At 33.4% G+C, this 24,309-nt stretch overlaps 1 protein-coding gene and 1 pseudogene across 1 annotated transcript; both read right to left on the bottom strand.

Moving 5' to 3' along the window:
• The window catches only part of LOC149560482 (4-hydroxy-3-methylbut-2-en-1-yl diphosphate synthase (ferredoxin), chloroplastic-like), a 54,339-nt pseudogene extending 49,747 nt beyond the window's left edge, over positions 1 to 4,592 (bottom strand).
• Positions 4,593 to 6,886: 2,294 nt separating this feature from the next.
• On the bottom strand, positions 6,887 to 8,545 carry LOC149560481 (putative cysteine-rich receptor-like protein kinase 20). Its single transcript, XM_089827622.1, has 5 exons — positions 8,366 to 8,545; positions 7,955 to 8,171; positions 7,720 to 7,844; positions 7,421 to 7,631; positions 6,887 to 6,939 (listed from the first exon to the last, which is right to left on the bottom strand). The coding sequence occupies exons 1-5, from the start codon at positions 8,543 to 8,545 to the stop codon at positions 6,887 to 6,889; spliced, it is 786 nt and encodes a 261-aa protein (XP_089683748.1).
• Positions 8,546 to 24,309: the final 15,764 nt, after the last annotated feature.

The raw sequence follows: 24,309 nt of genomic DNA, 5'->3' as shown, positions 1-24,309 counted from the left end.
TTCGATCAGTCACTTCAAACACATTAACATCCTAGATGGTTGTCTACAAGGCTGACAGTTGGTTTAGCTAGGGAGTCCTCGATATACCCAAGGTACGTGAGGCCCAAATCCGTAGATGAAAACAAAAAGATGTCACACAGCCGAGAGGAGCGATAACCCACTTCTCCTCTTTCACTTCTCAAGGGTATAAAGTTCCTTGAGGCTTAGCCCGAGTGACAAAATCTTGATTTCAAGAGAGGTGTCTTTGGATTCACCTCCCAATATTTATACTCCGTCAAAACGCTGGAGTTGAGGTCGTCCCAAGGGGTGATGAAATCTCCAAGCAGGCCTCCTAAAAAGAGAAACAAGGTTTTGGATCCTAATCTTATGCACCCAAGATGGCCTCAAAAGATGACAAGGGGAGAGAAGACTTGGATGACCTTGGGCTAAAAAACACACTTGTTCTTTTATCAACTGACTCTTATGTGTGTTGATCTAGACTTTGCAAGCACTCATATTTAAGAGACAATGTTGAATTCCAACTTGAAGCGTTAACAAAAGTAAAATCGATCAAAGAATGAATACAAGAAGAAGAGTTAGGATCAACAAAAAGTAAACCCACGCGCCCGGAGGCCCTCCATGTCAAGTATCGATTAATTTCCTTTAAGGCATTCAAGAGTTGGTGTGATTTTTTTAAGCCCAAAAAGAAAGATGTGTAAAATTCGATTTCAAGCGCGCGCTCGGAGGCCCTCCATGTCAATAGTTGTTCAATTTTAGTGCCCAAATGAAGTGTGATCGATTTAATCTAGATTTTTGGATATTGAAGAAATCTTATAAGTTTAAAACAAACCCTCAAAAGGTAAATTAAGTAGAATCTAATTATGGAACACTTAACACTCTCTTAGGTGGACCCATCCCCATAGATGGTGCTGAGATTGCAACCAATGGTTGAATTGATGAGTGGTTAAAGAGGGTGATTCTAATGAAGAAACTACTCAATTTGATTTTTGTTGATTTGTTTTTAACTTAACAAATTTCTTAAGTGTTCAAAAATTTACTTTTCCTAAGTTGCATGCAAAAGAGAGATTTGTTTGTTCTTTTTAATGCACCAAAAATTGAAGTGTGAGATATTGCAATGATTAATTGACTCTTTGCATTCAAGATTGGATTTGTTTGTTTTAAGCATGCATTCCAAGGAAAATTGCTTTTAATCCATGGCATTCAAGAGTGTGTTTTGAGCAACATACATTCAAAGAGAAATGTGTTTAACCATTCAAGTTCATTCCATGAAAAACCTAAAAAGCATGATTAAGTTTGTTGCTCCAACCTGCAATAAGACAAAAAAAGCAAAATGATTAGTTATCCAAAATCTTCCAAAATGAAAGCTTAACTATGAAATTTTTTTTAAAAACTTTTTTTGCTCTTTTTCCTACACGTAAAAATGCTCAGAATGGTCTAAATCCTACGGAACCACTAAAAGTCAAATTTTGATTTATACTTTTTAAATTTTTTTTTTTAAAAATAAAAAGTGCAGAAACAAAGATGTTAAAACAAAAATGCAATAAAGACAGGCGAAGACAACAGTTGATCAAGCGTATATGCCAAACTGCGGAGACGCCGATCTGCAGAGATGACAGAGAAGGAGGCGTAGACTAATTCAGTTTGGCGGTGCTGAAAACAGGAAACTGGGCAGAGACACTAAACTGTGGAGACGTTGATATGCGAAGATGATGATTTGGGTTGGCGGCGGTAGAGACGACAGTTTAAGTTAGAGGCGGCGGTGGAGACAACAGAGTATCTGGCGGAGATGCTAATCTGCGGAGACGAAAGGTAAGGAATTGAAGACGACAGTCTAGTGGCGGTGCTGACAGCAGAAGACCAAGCGGAGACGCCAAACTGCAGAGACGTCGGTTTGGCTGCGGAGACGACAGAGTAGCTGGTGGAGACGACAGTTTGCAGGCGCAGACGCCAAACTGCGGAGATGACACTGCGTGAAAAGAGCTGAAAAATGCAAATTTTTTCCAATTTTTTAAATTTTTTTTGTTATTTTCAAATTTTTGAGGGTATGTCTTCTTCCCAAGTGCTCCCTTCAACATGCAAAAACAAGTGAATCACCCTACAACTCACTCAAACAATAAGAAACATTAGATTGTTAGAAAAAATAACATATAGATATAAATTGATGATTAAATGACCCATAGTGGGGTCCCACTGGGCATGCCAAAATGTATATGAGAAATATGTTAGCAAGAAACACTAATCTATCAAGAGAACAAAGCATTAACTAGCATAAAAATCATAACATATAAGAGAGACTAAAGAGAAATCCCTAATTAGGAATGTGAGCCAAATGAATGGACTCTCCCAATAGGAATTAGCTCTTTGTTTGGTAGATGAGTCTATGTAAATGATTGGTGTGTATGCTCAAGGCTTCTCAAACTATGCTTCAATGGAGATGAAAAATGGCAAATTGGTAGCTTTGTGAGCTCTCAATTTGGCATTATAAGGGTATGGTAAAAAGCTTTGTTTCTCAAACTAGCATTATAACTTTAGTTCAAAAGGTTGTGATGAAATGGCTTGGGAGGGGATTCAATTTATAGGCAAAGGGCTTGAGGGATGGAGAGCTAGGATGCAAGGAGAGATGAAAGCTTAAGGAGGGCTAGGATACACTCAAAGGGGAGCACATGGATTGTGCTTGTTTAGCACCAATTAGGGAGTGACACATGTCACAGGGTGAGTGGGTGGAGGAAAGGGCAAAGATGAGTCAACGAAGGAGGCTCAAGGGATAATATCTTCATAAAGACCCTTCATTATGGCTTATAAGAGCTTGTAAGAGTCTTTATGGATTTTGTAAGAGCATTCATGACTAAGTGGTTGGGATATTTTGGAGAGGAGACTTTGTTTGGCTTAGGAAAGTCTTAAGCTTGCTTAGGGAATGTGACAAGTTTAAGGGGGGATTTAGAGATGGTTTAGGATTAGATTAAGCTTGTTAGAGATTTGCAAGTGGATGGCATTCATGAGGGTGGGTGAGTTAGTGGCCAAGCTTAGTTAGTATGGGTGGATGGGGTGGATTAGGCTAAATGAAGGATTAGGGATAGGTTAGGGGTTATTAGATTGGGGGTTTTTATTTATCAAATAGATTTATTTAATAAATGGGAATTTTGGAATTAGATAGAAGAATAAGATTTAATTGATAAATAATAGGTTATTTGATTTATCAATTAGGACTATAGATGATTAATTAAATTAATAAGCTAGGGGATGGCAAAGGATTAATTAAATAAGAATTTGATTAATGATGCCTTTAGAGATAACTAAATAAGATTATCAAAGCAATGTAATCAAATTTAGGTGTCTACAAGTAATTATTGAACAATAAATAATAATAATAACCACTTTACTAATTTTTATAAGACTCTGTCTTTTTGTGATGGTACTTAGATTTAAATTTGAACTAGCAAAGGTGTCTTAGGGACCCATCATTTCCTAAGTATAAAATTTTGTTCCCTCTCAATAAGGATTGGGTATGCACTAGTAGAGAGGCCATCAGCCATCAACCACCAACACCAAACTCCCTACAATTATAAGCCAAAACTAGCCAATGAATCCACCACAACATTTTCTTATCTATAAGTGTGTTACATATGGTGTAACTCTTAGGTGAGCAAGGAGCATCCATATGTCACCAAGATGTTAGTAATTTACTAGCCTAACTAAGAAGCTATATTTTGATTTAAATTGTTTTACTTTAAAAATCATGTTTCTCAAAAAGGTGGAACACGTCTAAAAATTTAAATTACTATACCTATTTTTGGTTATTTAAATTAGTAGAGGCTTCCACTTTTTGAGCAACATGAAATTTGATATTATTATTTTTTAAAACTAAACTTTTTAATGGGGAAGTTTAAAAAGTTTGACTCTCCAAGATAATAAGCATTATAAAAATTTAAATTATGATAAAATGAATTTTTGTAATCACTATGAATATAACTTCCAAAAAAATAAATATCTACAATATTTCATGCAACAATTACACAAAATTTAATAATTACAACTTGAAAGGTGTTGTAACTAATTATAATTTTAGTTATATATGTAGAAATAATTTTAATTTAATTATGTTTCTTAGACATATTAAATATAATACAATTAATAACTATTTAACAAATTAAAATTATTTAATCTAAAAATTGATTAAGCTAATTAATAAGAGGAAGGTTTTAATAAGAAAGTTTGTATACTATTAAAAAATAATTGAATTTTATACTATTGTATTATATTTCTAATTAAATTAATTTAATTCAAGATGTAATTGATAGCTTTGTATTTGATTAATATTAATTACAATCACTAACATTAATTTTAATTAGTTAATTACAATCTCTTATATGAGACCATAATGAAAATTTCTAATCAGTTTATGTCAACTTTTATTGAAATTTAATATATTGTTCATTACAATGACATTTTTAAATGCTTAGAATCATCCATGAAGGATCTAAAATTTTATGAAATTTATTTTTACATGGTAAACTGTAGCAAACACTAGTCCCATCCACAAGTTGTCTTGGAAATCAAATTCACATGATGTCAGAAAATTTCTGCAATGCCATTTAAAAAAGGATGTGGCTATCCTCCGTACCGTTACCAATTTTCAAAAAATTGAAAATATCATAGATTTTACATGGGAGACTGTAGTAAGCACTAGTCCCATCCACAAGCTGTCTCAGAAATCAAATTCGCATGATGTCAGAAAAATTCTGCAACGCCATTTAAAAAAGGATGTGGCTATCTCCCTACCATTATCAATTTTCAAAAAATTGAAAATATCATAGATTTTTGTAAAAAGATCTTTGTTTGTAGTGAGAAACAACAAAAAAAAATTAGAAAATTGACTTTATTTTGTCTTTAGTACATAATGTCTGGAAATAAACTCAACTCGATAGAAAATAAACACAATGGACGGTCCTCTTTCTCCGGCGGCCCTCGCGGTAAATTTCATGTTTTCGGCGAATCAGGCAGGAATATTTCGAGTACAATGAATTGTGCGTAATTGATGCTTCTGTTACTTTACCTTGATTCCATTTGAGTGAGCGAGGTTTTATTTATAGACTAAATCCTTTGGGAAGATGACGTGGTCTGAGATGATGTTCCCATGCTATTCCTTACAAAGGCAGGGCTTGAAGGATTTGGCAATGTCACTGAACTGCTGGAGAGCATCAAAAGAACATTAGACATAGCTAGACGAAGTGTTGCATCTGATTGTAAGCACAAAAGCCCAACATGATTGCATCTTAACGCCTGGTCCTCATTGATTTATGATGCCTTTGATTCTACCAGATTCAACGCATTTCCCTTCTTGAATAGATTCCATGCCTGTATCACATCTCATTAAAATAAGAGAATTTTGGAGGCTTCCTAATATCAAAATGTAACAGATAAGATGAGAATGGGGAAATACATCATTAGTGATTATAGCTAATTTTTAAATGGTATCATTTTTGTTGTTATTGTCTTTGTATGCCATTTAATTACTTAAAGTTTAGGTTTCACTTTGAGTACTGATGATGCAGACTAGGGGAAGAGATCCAATGTTCTGCTAATTTCACACATCTAGATCTTCTAAATCATAAGTTGAATTGTGTTGATTTCTTCAGTGTGCTTCTGTAGGTGATTCAAAAGCTTAAAGCTAAGGTTTCAGTGTTTGGGTATTTAAGGATCTCTATGTAGAGACCATGGAGTGTGAAGGTTGAAAAGTGTCATTTTAAAACACTCACAGGATATCCATTATGTTCATCCTGAATAGCCACTCACCAGAAAAAAATGTACTTTTCCCATAGATAGACCAATCAGCAACCGAGAAAGACAAAAATGATCAACTATTACATGAATGATCAACTATTAGTACATTTATGGTCGACTATTAGTACATGTGTTATTGGCTATTAGTTTATGGGTTATCATTTTTTAGAGCTTTTTATAAGCAACTAGTGCGAGTATCTATCACAAAAAAAACTCTATAGGTTCTCTTCCCCTATATGAGTCCTCATGTACAAAAGGGTCAAAAAGTGGTCATTTCGAAGTATCCACTAATATATGATTTCTGTTGTGCCAAATAACCATTCACTAAAAAAACTAGTACTTGTAGACTAATGTCCTAGTACTACATAAATGTTCAAATAGTGGCTCACAAGTATCTAGTAGTGGTGCACAAATGAGGCAATCATCAATAAAAAAGGCTATAAAAGTTTAAAATGTATCAACTATCAATACATAAATGATCAACTATTTGCATATGTTAGATTATTTAAGTGAGTGGTTATTGAGGGTCACTATGATAATAAGTGAATAATTATTGAACTTAGAATCACTCTTGGTACTTAAGCAACCAGGAGGTGATCAAATATCATAACTTATTTCTCATCTTGAACCTACAATTACTAAAATTGAAGGAGCTAAAAAAATGATCATACATTTACCTATAGTTGTGTACTAATAGCTCATCATCTTAAACATTTTTGTTTGGTAATTAGTCCATTTCCGCACCACTATTGGGACATTTAGTAATGATTGTTGCATGGTCACAAGTACTATTCATGCAAAAGCATAATAGGTATTGGGTGACACCTTGAAATGGTCACTTTTAAACCTTTCTATGTTTGAAAATTTATAGAAAGAGATCTATAAATAATCATAAGCTAAAATCTTAGCGTTAAGCAATTAACTTGCAAACAAAGACAAGCAAAATTAAGATATATAGAAACTAAGACACTTTCTCCTAATAAACAGGGATAAATCTTATTTCTTACCCATTTTAGCAAGTTTTGCATGGGATGGGGAAGATCAACAATGGTGGTTTTCCTTCGACTGATTATCTCAAGCAACACCACTCCAAAACTGTACACGTCTACTTTAACCGATAACTACCCTTGCATTGCATACTCTGGAGCCATGTAACCGCTGCATCCAAATTGAAATTATATTAAAACCTACACTATTTATAAATGATAAATCATTGGCTGATAAATACAACTATTAGGGGGAAATATTCAAAGTATCAAAAAGTTAAAAGTCATTAATTTAAATCTGAAAGTATAGAAAGCTCATTATCATCGTTATGCTTACTATGTGCCTGCAACTCTTGTATGAACATATGACTCATCTTCAGGGAAAAGTCTGGCCAAACCAAAGTCCGCTATCTTTGCATTAAATTTTTGGTCCAGCAAAATATTATTTACTTTAATATCTCTATGAATAATCCGTAGCTGTGAATCCTCATGAAGGTAGAGAAGCCCACGTGCAATTCCAAAGATGATAATGTGACGCTTTTGCTAATCTAGCTCTCTATCCTCCTCCGAATCTGTCACCCAAATTTATTACAACATTTGTCACCACTTCATCTTCATCTTTGCCAAGTAAAAATTATGATTGAATGACTTACCAAAGATAAACATGTCCAAGCTCTTGTTAGGAAAATACTCATAAATAAGCAGTCTTTCACTTCCCTCGGCACAACATCCTAGTAGCTTGGCCAGGTTTCTATGTTGAATATTGGCCACCAATCTCACTTCATTCATAAATTCTTTCTTCCCTTGTGCAGATTTGGTAGACAGTGTTTTCACTGCTATCTCATTTCCATCTCTATTTATTCCCTACAACATAGAAAACAGATTTAGGGATTCCCATTCAGAAAGACATTATTTTAGAAAAAAAAAAAATCTATTGACTGACCTTGTATACCGCACCAAAACCTCCCTCTCCAAGTTTATTTTTGTGATGGAAATTGTCTGTGGCCTCTACTAACATTTCTAAGCTGAAGACAAATTGTTGAAGCAAACCAGATTCGGAGGAAAGTCCACGCCCCTCTGCAGTAATAGAAGATAATGAAAAATGAATTAAGGTTAGAGAAATTGTTATACTAAAACCGTAAGAAGGAATAACCTTAGAAACTAGAAAGGGATTAAAAAAAAATCACCTTGATTGTCAGCAGTTGCAGTTGTTGGCTTTCCATAAATGACAGATAGGTGCTTTACTAGTATCAAGAATTGAAATGAAGTTGGAGTTGTGGTGCGCAGAAAGCACTCATCCAACCATATTCGCCAACCTATGTCGTTGGAGCAACGTTGTCGAATGCTGCTATTCGCTTCCACCACACAGTCTGAGCATTCCACTGCCGATATATCTCCAGTACACTGCAGAAGACCATAGACAACATAGTCAACGTGAAACGTATGCGTAAAGTGAAGGGTCTGTGGAATAATTGTTATAGATAAGAGGGTAGTTCACGTCCGACTTTCTTGCATAATACAGCTGGATCTCTCCATTGTCGAACCATGAACTTTGTAAATCAAGTCTGAGGACCCATTTTTTTTGGCACTGGCTAAACAGCCGAAAATTTGCAGTCCACTGGCGACTGCCCTCCCAAATCCGTCCGTGAGCTGTCAGAAGCCCGTCGACTCCCACAATCAAACATTGGAAACTGCACGGACTCCTCGTTCCTGTCCAGCTCTTGGTGCAAATATTTTTCGCTGTTTATTATTATTATTTTATTTTTTATCTCTGCCATGTCAGACCGCTATACTTCCACAAAAATGTACATTAGACCAATTTTTAAAAATAAAAAAAATCACTATGTTTTAGTGAATTGGAAAAAGAAAGTTTGACTTTGTTTAATTTTTGATACTTCAAAAGTACTCTTATTGTCATTTGAATCTATTTTGCATTGAGATTAGGCTTTCTAAAAAATTATTTTCGTCCTCCAATTTTACATTTGACCGTTCTGAACATTTATTTGGTTATATTATAATTTTTATGTGTAAGATACATTCAAAATATATTTAAATTAATTAATTAATTTTTTATAAAAACTCTACATTAAAAAATATTAATGAGTGAATGATAAATAAGATATAAGTATAATTTAAAAAATCTAATAAAAGAATTTTACTAATTTTAAATTTTATAATTTTTTTTAAATTAATAATTTAATACACAGGTCTTATCTAATTTTAAATTACCATAATAAGTTACAAATGTACATCTAATGTTTAAACTTATAAATTGAATATTTTGTCTCAACCTTGTATTTTAATGTCTATTTATTGATTATAGTTGTAAAATTAAAACTAAGTCTAGACTTATAAATTGACTTTAGTGAAAAACAAAGAAAAGAAATAGTCTAGCCTTTTAATTGTGCAAATAGGTGTCTACATCCTTCAATTCTAAGGATAATTTCATTACTTAAAACTTATTTTTATAAGCATTTGATATCAATTTAAAGAAAATGGATTTGTTTAAAATAAAAGACAAACACTCAAAGAAATTAATTTTCTTTAAAATAATCGAGAAATCCATTAAAAAAATTATATTTGGTTAAAGTAAAATTGATTTACACTAATGATAAAATAAGTTGATTGAAAATTAATATTTTTAAATTCTAAATTATTAAATTTTACAATGCAAAACAAATTTAATCTAATTAGAAGTTATGATTGTTTTAGTTAAGCTATATATTACTACTGACACTAAGATTGCACCTCTTTTAGGTTCAAATGCTAGTTATATGATACAAGCAAGACTTTCATGGTAGAATGTTCAATAATTGATCAATTGAAGTAAGATTGATTCATGAAAGAACAAGAAAAGAAAGAATAATTAAGCTCATAATTTCCTTTTAAAGGTAAAGAGTTACTATATGATGAGTCAACTTTCCATAACAAATGAATTCCACATCTTCTACCAAAGATAGTTTAGTACTCAATAATCAATATCTAAAATATAATATATTATAATATTATACAAAAATGTGTTGATCGTGATCTTCTATATAAATATCATTAATATGTGATTATCCAAAAATATGTTACTCATGATCCTCTATATAAATGTCATCAACACCACTTGCAGATAAATTGTGTTAGTTCCAAAACTAATTTGTAAATTAAAGTCACAGAATCAATTATATTTGAATACAAAATATCCTTACCATATCTGCTTTTCACCATGTCTCTTATTGTTATTGCTTGGTTGAGATCAAGAGAAAAGGGTATCAAATGGACTTGGTGGTTGTTATCATTTAAAATTGCAATAACATTCACATTAACAGACTCAAAACTTAGTGTATGCATTAAAGGCATAAAATTTATGAAAAATGACTTCATTATTTTATTACCCTTTGTAACTTGCATTGTGTCCATTGTTGTTGTCTTGGGTGAGATATCTTCTTGAGTTTCTTGTCCACCATCTAACATTGCAACAATATTGCATGTTTAATACATTAAATCATATAAAAACAAAAGAATCAAAATTTATTTACTGTTATTTTGTATTTTCACTACCATTCCTAGTCTGGATTGCATTTTCATGACAAAGGCCCACTCTAACTTCATCTCCATCAACCAATGGAGTAACATCATTTGTAATATAATAAAATTAATTTAGTTCATTTCAAAGAAATATAATAATCATTAACAATCATTACCATCTATAACTTGTAATTTCACATGTAACCATTTGGTTCAAATCAATGGAGAAAGGCAATCAATGTCATTGAGTACTTTCTTGATCATTCAGACCTACAAAATGACATATATCTAATATTTTTCTTATATAAATTACTAAAATGCTTTTGAATAAATGTACTTACCTTTCTGCTTGATAACATCTCTTTCCTGTTGTATTGTTAGGCTTGATTGATTGATGATCTTCTTTTTCTTTCTAGATCCTATAGAGGGGAATTGAAAAATAAAATGGCATTAAGCTTTTGATGAGTAAAATGATGTTTACACATTTTACTTAGACTAAACCATGGTGATAATAATCTCATAGATATTTTCTCTGAGCCAAGGATTGATTTGATTTTGGAAGATGAAGAAAACATTGCATGCGTGCCTTTTTTAAATCTCACAACACATTAATTAAACATGAGTTTATCATCTTCTCTAGTTGGTAAATTTTGAAGCAATGAAGTTATGTAGTCAATTGAAACTAGAAAGTCCTCATTAGAAGTATTAGATGATTTCCACCCATCTGTTATAGAAATAAAAATGGCTAAGTTAAAAGAGTATTTTAGAAACTGTAAATTTTTAGTATAAAATGATGGTTTTGAAGATTACCAGTAGTTTGAGCTTCGGCAATGACAATCGCAAGAACATCTTGATCTTTTGGATGCATAGAACCATCTATAATTGGCTACATTTAGAAACATAAAATTATTCAATACTTTAATATAAGGATAAACTAACATTGCCAATGGCTCCATTTTCATGATAAGAACTCCATCTAACTTCATCACTGTAATCAACCAATGTAGTAACATTATCTACAATTCAATAAAAATAGTTTGGTCAATTGAATCTAGAAAGTTGTCGTTGGAAGTATTAGATGATTTTCAACAATCTATAATAGAAATAACATTGACTGAGTTTAAAAATATTTAAAAACTTCTAATGCTTCACACACACACGCGCGCGCGCGCGCACGCGCGCACACACACACTCACACACACACACATACACACACACAATTACTAGTTCTTTGAGCTTTGGAAATGACAACTCCAAGCACATCTAGATCTTCTAGATGTATGCCACCATCTATAAATAAAATAATAATTAGTCAATTTTTAGAAATATAAAATTATTCAATATTTAATTGTAAGAATATTAACATTACCAATGGTACCAGTTTCATGACAAGAACTCCCTCTAACTCTATCATTTTCTTCAACCAATGTAGTAACCTAATTTGAAATTTGATACAATTACCTTAGTTAGTTTTGAAAAATACATAATAATAATTAAAAATAACTATTAATCTTAAATCACAAATGAAACTTACCACCAACTTGATCTTGTTGGTTTATTTTGGTTCTCTTTAGAACAATCTAAAAATTTCAACACATGTTTGCATGCATTTCCTCTTTTTGTCCACTGACAATCACATACATGTAAATCTGATCCAAATTTCCTAATGAGGTACCATTTTTTGGATCAATTTGACTTCTTACCTTATATGTATTAGGAAGAAGATCATGCAGATAACAATTTGTATCAGCTATTGCTTTTGATCTCTCTCAATTAGTTTGATAATATCTTTCCTTTTTGAAGTTAGTTAAGAATCTAGATAACTATATATATCTTTTGTTTTAATAGTATGGCTCTACTCTATGGAGAAGCATAAGAATAAGACAATCCATTCTTCTTGTGCATTTCTTAGAAAGTTCACTTAAATAGTGACTCTTAATATGAAAATTGTATGACTCTTAGATGCATTTGTTTCTTAGTTTACATAAGAGAAAATTAAAAATTTTATTGCTCACATCTCTACACAAAAACATATGATGTCTAAGCTTACATTACATACAAACTAAAAGATATAAATGAATATAAACATAATAAAGTTTTGATTTTTAAGTTAATGTAATCAAAAGGCTTTGGTCATTTGCTGATAAAAATAAAATTTAAAAAAAAAAAAAAAAACGTTTTGATTGATTTACTAATGCATCTCTTATTTTGACACCAAGTTTTTTGAAAGTACTCAATAAAGGTCTTCTCTTCTTTAAATTCCTTTATGAATTCTTTGATTAAATAACTGATAATGTCTACATTGTCACTCATTCCATACATTATTTCACCCAATCTTTCAAACATTTTTGTTCCAACATCTTTGTTACTCACAAACCTAGATTATAAAAATTATATTAGGATATGATGTTTAAGCATATAATTTTTCATATGCTTTAATTGAAATTTGAATTACATATACACATTCTTCAACCATGTCGTACATATATGCCAAATACATAAAAGTACTCTGCAATCAAAGGTTGATCTACAAGTTATAATATAAAAGTTAGTAATAACAATGACATTATAACAAAAATGAATTTTACTAGTTTTTATATAGGCAATATGTATGTTAGGTCTGCTGATACTCTTTTAATTATGGATCTAAACCTTATTTTTGTTTTATTAAGTGGTAGGGAGTAGTTTTGGTCAATGGTTATCTACTGGTTGTTGACCAGTTTGATTGTTAAAGGGCTAGCCCCCTAGTTTTGGCTACTTTTAATTAAAAAACAAAAGTAAATTTTAAATGAAAAAAAATCATTCTTATTAGAAAATCCTTTTTTTTTGCAAATGAAATAGAAAATAATTACACTTTTACAAATGTAACATAAGATTGATAAAACTTAATTCTTCAATCTGAGCACTAGCATCATCTGTCATGAATACATTGACATGCCAATCTTCTTTATGTGTTTTCCCTCTTTTGTAAACCTATCTTAGCTATTCATTTATATCCTCAGTTTTATTTCTGGAGGACATGTCCCATGTAACAATACACTAGCTTCTGGGTCATCAAATACAAGCAATGTATATAATTCATAGCGTACATGAATAAATTATATATATATATATATGTATATATATATATATATATATATATATATATATATATATATATATGTGTGTGTGTGTGTGTGTGTGTGTGTGTGTGTGTGTGTGTGTGTACAAATTAGAGGAAAAATTATATAAAATTCTACAAATAAAAATTAACATTATTTTATTTTCACTATATTTATTTGTTGAGAACGTGGACTCTGTTGCAATGATTGAGCCATGTGAATGTTTCTCCATCATTTCTCTCATCCATGGTGTTTGAATGCTTATGATAAAAGAAATTTTTTCCACATTATTTGGTGTTTTATAATAGAAGAAGATATCTTTCTCTTCCACATGCCACAAACATACACTTTTTGCATCATCTTCATTTTTTTTTGTGGACATGGAGAACACACTCTTTTCTGTGCATTCAACACATCTTTTCTCAACAAATAAGTGTATCTCTTGTTCATCAACTTCTTGAGACCAAAATCAAATTAGTTTTGTTCTCATATTGTTTCAATCCCACACCCATAAGTAATAGGGATTCTATATATGATTTGCACTTACTTGATAACCTTGGTGCAACACTACTCCTTGGATCACCGGAAGGGTCATCATTTCCATGAAAAATTTCACTACTAACATCTTGATGGATATACTTATTATATGTAATAATAGAAACATCTTGTCTACCATACATAACTCTAACATGAAAGTGGGCTTGGCAAGCCCTCTTTTGAGCAAACCTTTGCTTCCTTTTCTTTTTTTTTCATTCTTTTTTTCATCTAAATTTCCATCATCTTGAGGCCCAAAAGCACAACAATAACTATTTATACATGTAAAAAGAAAAAAATTAATTGACATTAATAAAAAATGGTGACATAACTAATTTATTAAATCTAGACAAACCTTGAATATATCTTTATGGCATAGTTAGAGGGCTCTATCAAAATATTTTCATTGTGTTTTTTTCATATAAAAGTTGTTTTTGTACCATCTAATAAACCTTCACCTTTCACAAAGTGAGGGAGTCTATGAAGAGGGATAGTAGTGCAAAAGTCTATTTTTTGGTTATTATCAACTCCAATAGGTGTCCATTCAAGTTCCTAACTTGAAAAATGGTTTTCTTTATTTGGGATGTCTTGCACATCTAGCTTGATAAGTGATTCCCATTTATTCCTTCTGCCCATCCTGAATAATATCAAATTGTTAGAGGCCCTAAGTATATTGTTTAAACATGTAGATTTTCTTATAGTGATGTGATTATATCTACATATTAATATCATACAAAATATTCTAGGCATGGGTCCGCTGGGTGAAGTTAATACATCTACTAAACATACATCAAAAAACTAACTAAATTTTATATTCTTTATAGAATTTGTAAAGTTATGAAACTAATATGATCTATAAAATAGAATGACATAGATTAGAATGGTTTCCCAAAGAAATCAATGCTTATAAAAAAATGCCAAGACCAAAGGATGCCAACAAAATGGATGGCGATAAAAACCTACATTGATTTGAGTTAATGAAGACTTAACTTAAAATAGATGTTCATGAAGATGTTACTATGATGATCAAACCTAGAATACAAAACCTAGTTGAGTTAATAAAGAGTTAATTTACAATAGATGTTTATGAAGATTTTATGATGGTATAAGTTTATAACATATAACACATGGGTGATTTGAAGATGTTATATGAGTAGATACTATTGTGGTAGTATAAAATTAGGGAATAAATGTTTATAAAGGGGTCAACCTAGTTCATAGATAGAATAGAAATTTTGAACAAGTTTTAAAACACAATATCATTAATAACATAGAATGCATATCCCATGGTTGAAATTTTTGTTTGAGATTAGTGCAAGTGCATGTAGGATATTTTATGATATACGTCTAGGTTTACAATAAGCAACACACTAATAAACCACCCATGGTTGGAATAAGGATGTAGGGTAATGACAACCATGTTGATAACCATAAACCTCATATTCCAATAAATAGTAACCCTAAGTCAAATTGAATAGAAATCTCTAACTAAAAATAACCCCAACATTAATACTAAACCAATTGAACCCAAAACGTGTTTCAATTAGAATTTAAATTATACAATATATATATATATATATATATATATATATATATATATATATATATATATATATATAGAGAGAGAGAGAGAGAGAGAGAGAGAGAGAGAGTAATTAGAAAGATGGAGATGAAGATACAACACTTGAGTCAATTATTGTGATATAAGATCAAACTACTATGATATAAGATTAGACTATGTGTGGCTAAGGCAGGGAGAATGAATGAGAAATGTATTGGACACTTGAGTCAATTATTTCAAACGTTGTTACCTCTTACTTGTATGGAAAAATTAAAAATTCAATTTCGGAATGGTCATCAACGCCTTCTCTATAGAGACAGTGATCTTCAGAAATAGACATATCTTGAGTTGTGTGCAATGTTTAAGGGCCCGATTGGTTGATGGAATACAAGGGGAATAGGAAGACAAAAATAGAAAATGTTTCATATTCTCCATTTGGTAGGCAAAAATGGAATTGAGAATTAGAAGACATATTTCAATCTTTCCCCAAATTGAACATATGTCTATGACAAAAAAATCAGTAATTAGATTAGGCCATTCCTATTGCCTATCTTAACTTTCCAAATTGTGTAATCTGTTGGATCCGTGAGTGCATAGGGTTTCCAAATTTTAGAATAATATTTTTTTGTTCAACATTTTGCAAGGAGAGTTCTGGGTTTTGCACTGAGTTTGCGATCGATTGTGAATTTGTAGTGCATCTTACTCTAGGTATGACAACTATTTCATGATCTCAATTTTTTTTCAATTTATGGTCTTGATTTTATGCTCAATCTAGATTTTCTATTCATTTTTATTTCAATCTATGTAAATTTAGGGGTTGTTTCATTTGTTTGAGTCCATCCACATCTATTTAAAATTTTGACCTTCCTCATTATAACCCTATGACTACCATTTCCCACATCTTTCCTACATCTTCAGCCCTATTCAGTGACGCTAATGATGATGCCTCTTCCCTTCTTGTACTCTTGCAACTTCCTCACCATTTTACTTGACACTTGAATGCCTCTACCAAAGAGTTCATATCAAATCTTGCGAATATACTTGCCTCTCCCTCTCCCAATTTCTCTTAATCTCTCTCTTCTCTCCCACACTGAAGGGAACCTACCAAAAAGATGAGTTGTCTCCACACCCATTAAAAAAGTTAGTGCAAAGAAATAGAAAAAAATGAATTTAGATGACAAGCACCATTTACATAGATGATAGACTACTTTGAAAGCTCAATATGTTTCTTAAGAATAATATTCCACATCAAATAATAATAACAAAATAGTCTTATAGATGTAGAATCTTCCATTAGAAATATCAAATGAATTGATAAAGAAGTTGCCTTAAAACATGACAATAGAATGTGAAGAGCTTGCATAGATGGTGACTTAGGAGGAAGTCCATAAAGCCGTGTTTTCCATGAAAGCTTATAAATCTCCAAGTCTTGATGGTTTCCCGCCAGCATTCCTTCAACACTTTTGGGAGATTATCAAGTTAGATCTCCTTTGGGTGGCCCATGACTTCCTTAGGACTGGGAAGCTTGTCAAACAACTTAATAAAACTTTCATTGCTCTAATTCCCAAGGTGAAAGACCCAGAAGTTCTCTCTAACTTTAGACCAATCAGACTTTGGAACACCACCTGCAAGATTTTCTCTAAAATTATAGTGAATAGGTTGAAGCTGCTGCTACATAAGTTTATTGGGAAAATCCAAAATAGATTTGTCCCAGGATGACAAATCTTGGATGCAACAATAATGACACATGAATTTTTGCACTCTATGGAGAAAAGTGGTAATCCGTGTATGGCCTTGAAACTGGATATCTCTAAAGCTTATGCTAGGATCAATTGGACGTTTATGTATAAAGTTATGGAAAGGATTGTCCTAAGTCAGAAGGTTATTAGAATGGTAAATTCAATGGTGGGAACTATTAACTATTCTATGATGGTTAATGGGTTATCTTGGGGAAACTTTGGGGGGGAGAGAGGTCTTAAGGAAGGTGACCCTATCTCTCCCTACCTATTTATTATGGTGGTTGAAGTTTTGGGGAGAGCACTCATGAGGAAGTGGGAGGGGGGGAATAATCAAAGGGATTAAACCTACATCCACTTTACCTCCTAAAATGATCCTGCAATTTGTGAATGACACCTTCCTTAGTGGGGAGTCCTTAGTGGGTGAAGCAAGAGCTTGGAAGTCGGTGCTGGAGATATATGCTATGAATGCAGGACAAAAGATCAATCTTGACAATTTAAGTAAAGTGTTCTTCTTTAATACCCATCTAGACCTTCAGTAAAGGATTGTTAATATTCTAGCTTGTAATGTTGTTGAGTTACCAGATACTTATTTGGGTCTTCCTTTAACTATGAAAGAGGTTAGTATTAACTTCTAGAATAGCATTTTAGAAAGAATGGAGAAAAATCTGATTGGATGGAAAGGAAAAGCTCTAAGTAGTGGAGGTAAACTACATCTTCTGATCTCCTCCCTCCAAGGATTACTAGTGTACTTTCTATCCTTATTCAAAATTACTTAATGTATGGCTAATAATTTGGAGAAAATTCAACGTAACTTCCTTTGGTCTGGGGGAAGCGAGAAGATAAGATTAAACTTGATCAGTTGGGATATTGTCTGTAAACCTAAGTATAGGAGAGGATTGGGAGTGAGGAAGATGACTGATCTGAACAATGTGCTTCCACAAAGATGGGGTGGAATCTGATGAAGGGAGACTTTAAGTGGTGTAATATTATGAGAGCTAAGTACCTTGGTAATCTTAATTTCTCTCACTATACCTAGAGAAATGATCTTCCTATGGGCTCTAAAATCTGGGGTAACATCATGAGAAATATAACTCTTCTGAAGGAGGGAGTAAGGTGACTTGTGGGGAATGGTAACTAGATCAATTTCTAGGAGGATCCATGGCTTTTAGATTAAACCTTTATCAAAAAAAAAGTTTGGGTCTCTTCGATATAACCTCCAAGAGATGGGGGGTATAATGGTTGCAAATTATATTGGCCTAGGAAGAAAATGGAAGAAGATGAGGTTGCAATGAAATGATTTGATAGGAAGTGCCTTGACTGATGAGCTGAATTCTTTGCTAGAAGAGTACAAGATCTTAGGAAGAGATAGGACTGATGAGTTCATTTGGAGGGCCACCTCAATTGGGGAATTCTTGATTAAATCTTCCTACTAGCTAATGTTCGATAAATATCTAGAACCTAATGACTAGGGAAATTTTTGGTTTAACCATTTAATCTTGAAAATTAACATTTTCTGGTGGACCACTATCCATGGGAAAATTCTTACTATTGACAACTTGAGGAAGAGGGTGTTCCAAATACCTAATAGATGTTGTATGTGTAAGAGGGAGGAAGAGAAAATCAACCACCTATTCTTACATTGCAGCTTTGCGTCTAAGGTATGGGGGAAATTTCTTCAGAAGTTAATGGTGAATTGAGTGTTTAATGAGGATATGGGGCATTTGGTGAATTGGCAGGGCCCCTTCACCCAACCCCTACTTATCAAGTTGTAGAAGATTATTCCCCCTAGGTGTGTTGGGGTGTTTGGAAGGAGCAAAATAACGATGCTTTCACAAATGAGGAAAGGGAGGTGAAGGTTGTGGTTGATATGGTCTTCAAATTGATAGTTGATAACATTCGATGTAGCAATTGGAGAAAACCAGCATTCCCCCCTTCTACCCTAGAGGTTAGAATTGTGAAGTGCTGGTCATTGATGGATGGGATTATGGAGATTGACAACTCTAATCTTATAGCTAGAGAGAGAACTTGATGGAAACCCCCACCTACTAACTGGGTCAAACTTAATTTCAATGGTGCTACCAAAAAGGAGGGATTGGCGAGGGGAGGGATTGTTAGGGACTGTAAGGGAAGGATGTTGTTGGCTTATGCTGGTCTATTAGGGAATGTTTCAAATAATATTGTAGAAGTGATGACTTTGTACTAGGGTATAAAGTTTGTCTTGAGTTTGGGATGGCAGGATGTGCAAGTTGAAGGTGATTCTAAAGTCATTATTGAGACTGTTAAAGGCAATATGCGGGAGGGATGGGCTATCAAAAGTATTATTGATGACATCAAGTACCTATTAGCCACCCTCAATAGATTTGATTTGAATCACATTTTTTGGGAGGGAAATAGTGCGGCTGATGGTATGGTGACGATTGGCTTAAAGCTGGAAGGACTAAGAGGTTGGAGGAATTTGAACGCTCTACCGAATTTGGTGAGGGAGTTAGTGAATAAAGAAATAAATAATGATGAATCCTAGCTGGTTACTTTGTATAATGTTGTTGAACTAGTGGGGATTAAATGTACTTGATGCTTATGTGGTAAGGAGAAAAGGCTTGGGTAAGGGCAATAATTATAACTCCTAGCTCAAAAATTTGAAGTTTGAAATGGGGGAATTTTTATTCATTTCCCTCTATGGGTCATCATACGCCGTGCAAGAAAAAGATTTATTTTTTATAGATTTGTGTTGTGTTGGGAATGATGGAAACGACTGGGGGAAAGATCATGGCAACCGACTTGTAATCTTTCTCACCGATTTGGCAGGTTCCATTATTACTATTAATTATAATTATCATCTCCATTTAAGGGTTTATCTTTCTAAGAGTGAAGTATTTTTTAGTGGTTGGGATTTGAATAGAGAGAGAGGAGAGAAAAAAAATTAAAAAGATGGGAGGTCACCTGATGCGCATTGAACCGGCTATGATCGATGATAGTGTGAGGAAGCCCTTGGTCTGGAACATAATGAAGGAGGGTAGTTTTGTCTTGTTCATGGAGACTCTCAATGGTCATGATGAGAATTTTTCTATGCATTTTGTTAACTCATGAGAGAATCAAAAAGTGACAATTAATGGTATCTTGTTTCATGTTTCAATGGAGGTGATTGCTATGGTGATGGGCATGGCAATGAGGGGAAGAAAGTGGCAAAAGGTGACATGGGTGACTGATGAAACAAGTCTACAATGTTTCTTTGTGGAGGCTGAGGAATTGGTTCGGAACAGAGGGGGTTTCACAAGGGAGAAACTGCCTGACCTGTGGAACGAGGTTTGTTTGATTCTGATAAAATATCTTACCCTAGAAGGATGGTATGAAGTTTGCTACTACTACCATTTTCCTCTTCTTAATCATTTTCGACACTGTGATTTTCTTTCACTTCCCTTCTTCTTGCTGCATGATCTTGAGGATATTGTTGTTGATGTGAAAGATAAAATGAGAAGGGGGGTTGATTTTACTATTCTACACCAGGGTTTAATCTTTAAGTTGTATCAATTTCACCTTGCGTTGCTCCCACCTAGGATTGTGGAAGTTGATATTCCTATTCACTCAAACCCTAGGCCCCAAATGGCCCCCCTTAGGATTATAGGTCCTAGAGCCCCTACCCCTTAGCCCTCTCCTAGTGGGTCCCTAGTGAATCCCTCCCCTAGCGGGAAAAAAGGAAAAGGTAAGGAGAAAATGCAGACAGAGTCAGAGGATGAGAGGAGAGGGGGAAGGAGGAGGTCAGGGAGGTTGGCTAAGTCTCAGGCTAAGAGGAAGTTAAGGGAGGGAGCCTTGCATGAGGAGGAATCAGATTCTGAGGATTTGGGCTACCACAAAAGAAGAATGAAGGAGAAAACTATTAACTTTGGAGTGGCAGGTATAGCAGAGGTTGAAGAGGAGATTTTTGATTCCTCCAGGTCGAACTTGGGTAATGGCAAGGAGAATAAGGAAGTGTCACATGTCTCAACCACGATTGTGCTCAAGTGTGTGGACCTAACAAAAGATCAATTCCCCGAAATGGTGGACATGATGCTTTCCCCTGTTATGATTTCCTCCCCTGTTAAGGCATGTTTGAAAAAGGCCACTAACCCCCTTGTTGTATAGGATATTCAGGCTGGCAGGGATAGACATCTGGGCGATTCAGATAAGGTTGGCAATGAGTTGCGAGAGAGAATTCAAGTGCTGGAGGAAAGAATGAGACTGTTAACCAAGTTTATGGTTAAAATCACTCTTGCGGCAGCTACCACTTTGTGCCTATTGAAGGATGCTGAAGGGGACCTTCCCACGGAGGACTCCAAGCTTCTTTTTGACTTCTTGGTGGAAGACTAGGTGAATGTCCTTCTGGGGAGGAAGAAGGTCAAGAAATATTAAGAGCTCACCCCTTCTTTTATTTTTGCATGCTATTAATCCGTTGGTTTATAGACTTTTTTGGTTTTAAGGCTGCCATGCCTTTGTTTTTGTTAAGTGACTTTAGTTTGTTAATTGACATTTTGTTTAAAGCTTGTAGTTACTTTTACAATTACAGTATAAACTTCTGTTGCTTTTTAACAAACATTTTGTTTAAAGCCTGTAGTTACTGTAATAATTATAGTATAAACTTTTGATTTTGTTTTAAAAAGCATTAGGAGTTAGTTATGTTCTGATGGTTATCCGCTAGTAGTCGTCCAACTAGTTTGTAATGGGCCAGCCCCTTTGTTTTGGCTACTTTTATTTCAAAAACATGACAAAAGATTATAGACCATTTGGAAGGATATTTCTCATGGCTCTTCAACAACTATGAAGCAATCATCATTCTGATGCCCACAATAATATCTTGACTTTCAGAGTTTCTTAAAAAAAATGAAGCAGTGTTCATTACCGTGATATATATGTTATTCACTTTTCATGCTTTTGTTTCTTTTGTGATTCCTTCACCAGTATATTAGTTCAGTTGCATAGCATTATCGTTATCATTTGATTCCTTCATAAATATGTTTATTTTGTGGTAGTACCGAATAGCTCATGACCGCTCCATGCCAGAGGCTTTAATACATCATCATTTCAACCGTTTCACTCGACTGCAAATCCATTTCAAGGCCCACTTTTATTCATTCAATAGTATTACTAACCAATTCTTATTTGAATTAATAAATATACATGGTTTTCTCCTACTGAATAAAATCTATTCAGAAGGTTAATAGCATATGACCTATCTTTTTCCGTTGACAAATATTGTTTTAATTGTATCTCAAATTATAATGATATGCCATTTTGGAGGTTGCGCAGAAGATCTTTATGAAAGCTATCATTTGAGATTTGGATTCTTGAGATACTTTTTATCTGCTCTTTGTTAGCCAAAAAATAATGGTTAGTATGTTGTACAATCTGAACTGATAATTACGCTTCTACGCATTTGTTGAAATGGTATATATGCAAACACAAATATATATATATATATATATGGTTGTTGTTGCATTCCATATCTGTTTGAGGCCATTTCATGTTTCCCTTTCTGTTCGAGTTCATTTCATCTTCTAGTTTTGCAGAGTTGTTTTCTTCAATAGTTGCATGATGCTGCTGCTGCATGCTCCATAGCATGTTGTAAATTTCATTTGATTGATTAATAACGTCCCAATGGGGACCTAGTTCGATGACTTTTTCTGAACAACTACAATTTTATTAGCATTTTGGATCGTGGAGAGTCTCTGAGCCACAACTATAGTAGTCCTTCCCTCACATGCTCGATCAAGAGCTTGCTACACTAACTTCTAAAATGCTGCATCTAATGCACTCGTTTCCAAGAGAAGGATGGTAGGGTTCTTAACTATGGCTCTTGCAATGACAATTCTTTGTTTCTGACCCCCAAACACTTGAATAGCTTCCCCAACCACCTACAATATTTAAATAATCTTTTGAAGTGGTTTTGGATTTGAAAAATATAGCTGTATAAATATTAATTTTTTTTCTTTTGTAATTGTAAGAAAATGACATTTTTCTATCAAAATTTCAATGATTTGATTCACTCAGCAAATGGACTTCAGCATACTACCACTAGTTAGAGTAATGATTTTTCTTACTTAGGAAGTCGACTTCAATTAGTTCCTTAATTTTTGTCAGCCAACAACTAATAATTTAAATGAATTACATTAGTGTTAAACAATTGAAAATAATTGAATTACATGAGTGTTGTATCCATCTGGCAGTTGAGTAATGAAATTGTGTGCGTTGGCAGCCATTGCTGCAGCAACTATATCTTCCATGCTGGCTCCTTCATGACCAAATTTCATATTCTCTAAAATTGATGTGGCAAATAAGACTAGTTCATGACTCACTAGTCCAATCTGTTTCCTCCATCACCTCAGCTGGAGGTTCCTGATGTTTATGCCATCTACCATTATTTCTCCTGCGATTGGATCATAAAACCTCTTAAGCAAAGAAATGATAGTTGACTTCCCAAAGCCGGGAACTTTGAGATAGAAATTGTTCAAAACATTGGTGTGAGGCCTAGAAGGGTAAGTGAATCCAACTTCTTTGAAATCTAGTTCTCCATAAAAACTTTTTCAAGGACATGCCCTCTTTTATCTTCAAAATCTATGATTGGTACCCATCAATCATCTTAGCGATGCTTTCTACAGCAACACATGCCTCACTAATATACCAATTTTGGCTCCTAAAATGTCAAAGTAAACGTAGAAAAAGTAAGTGAAACTATTATGTTTTACATATTTGATTTTGGTTCTTAAAATTTTTGTAACTATAAAAATTTTACAAGATATATCTAATTAGCTATGTTGTTTTTTTTTTTTGGTAAATTGTTCTTGTTGGTGTTTTGAAATGCTACAAGTTTCAAATTACTTCGATAAGAACAAGATACATTTAGGGGTAGCTAATCAATATCTTCAACTTACCATTTTAAACACCAGGCCAACTATAAGGCTAGACCCTTCTTCTACTTCAGGCTCTGCAAAACCTAGGTGGGTGAACCTCAGATTCAATTTATACAGTACCAGTGCTAAAACATATTCCTAAATCTATCAACAACTGATAAAAACTCTAAATATTTTAACACTTATGCAAGGATCTCCAACATGGAAAAG

Source organism: Cupressus sempervirens, chromosome 4, assembly GCF_028749045.1.
Source record: "Cupressus sempervirens isolate cs-2001-9-10 chromosome 4, ASM2874904v1, whole genome shotgun sequence".
In the NCBI taxonomy this organism is placed as follows: domain Eukaryota; kingdom Viridiplantae; phylum Streptophyta; class Pinopsida; order Cupressales; family Cupressaceae; genus Cupressus; species Cupressus sempervirens.
The sequence above is the reverse complement of the archived record's forward strand: the minus strand, read 5'-3'. Positions and strand labels throughout refer to the sequence as shown.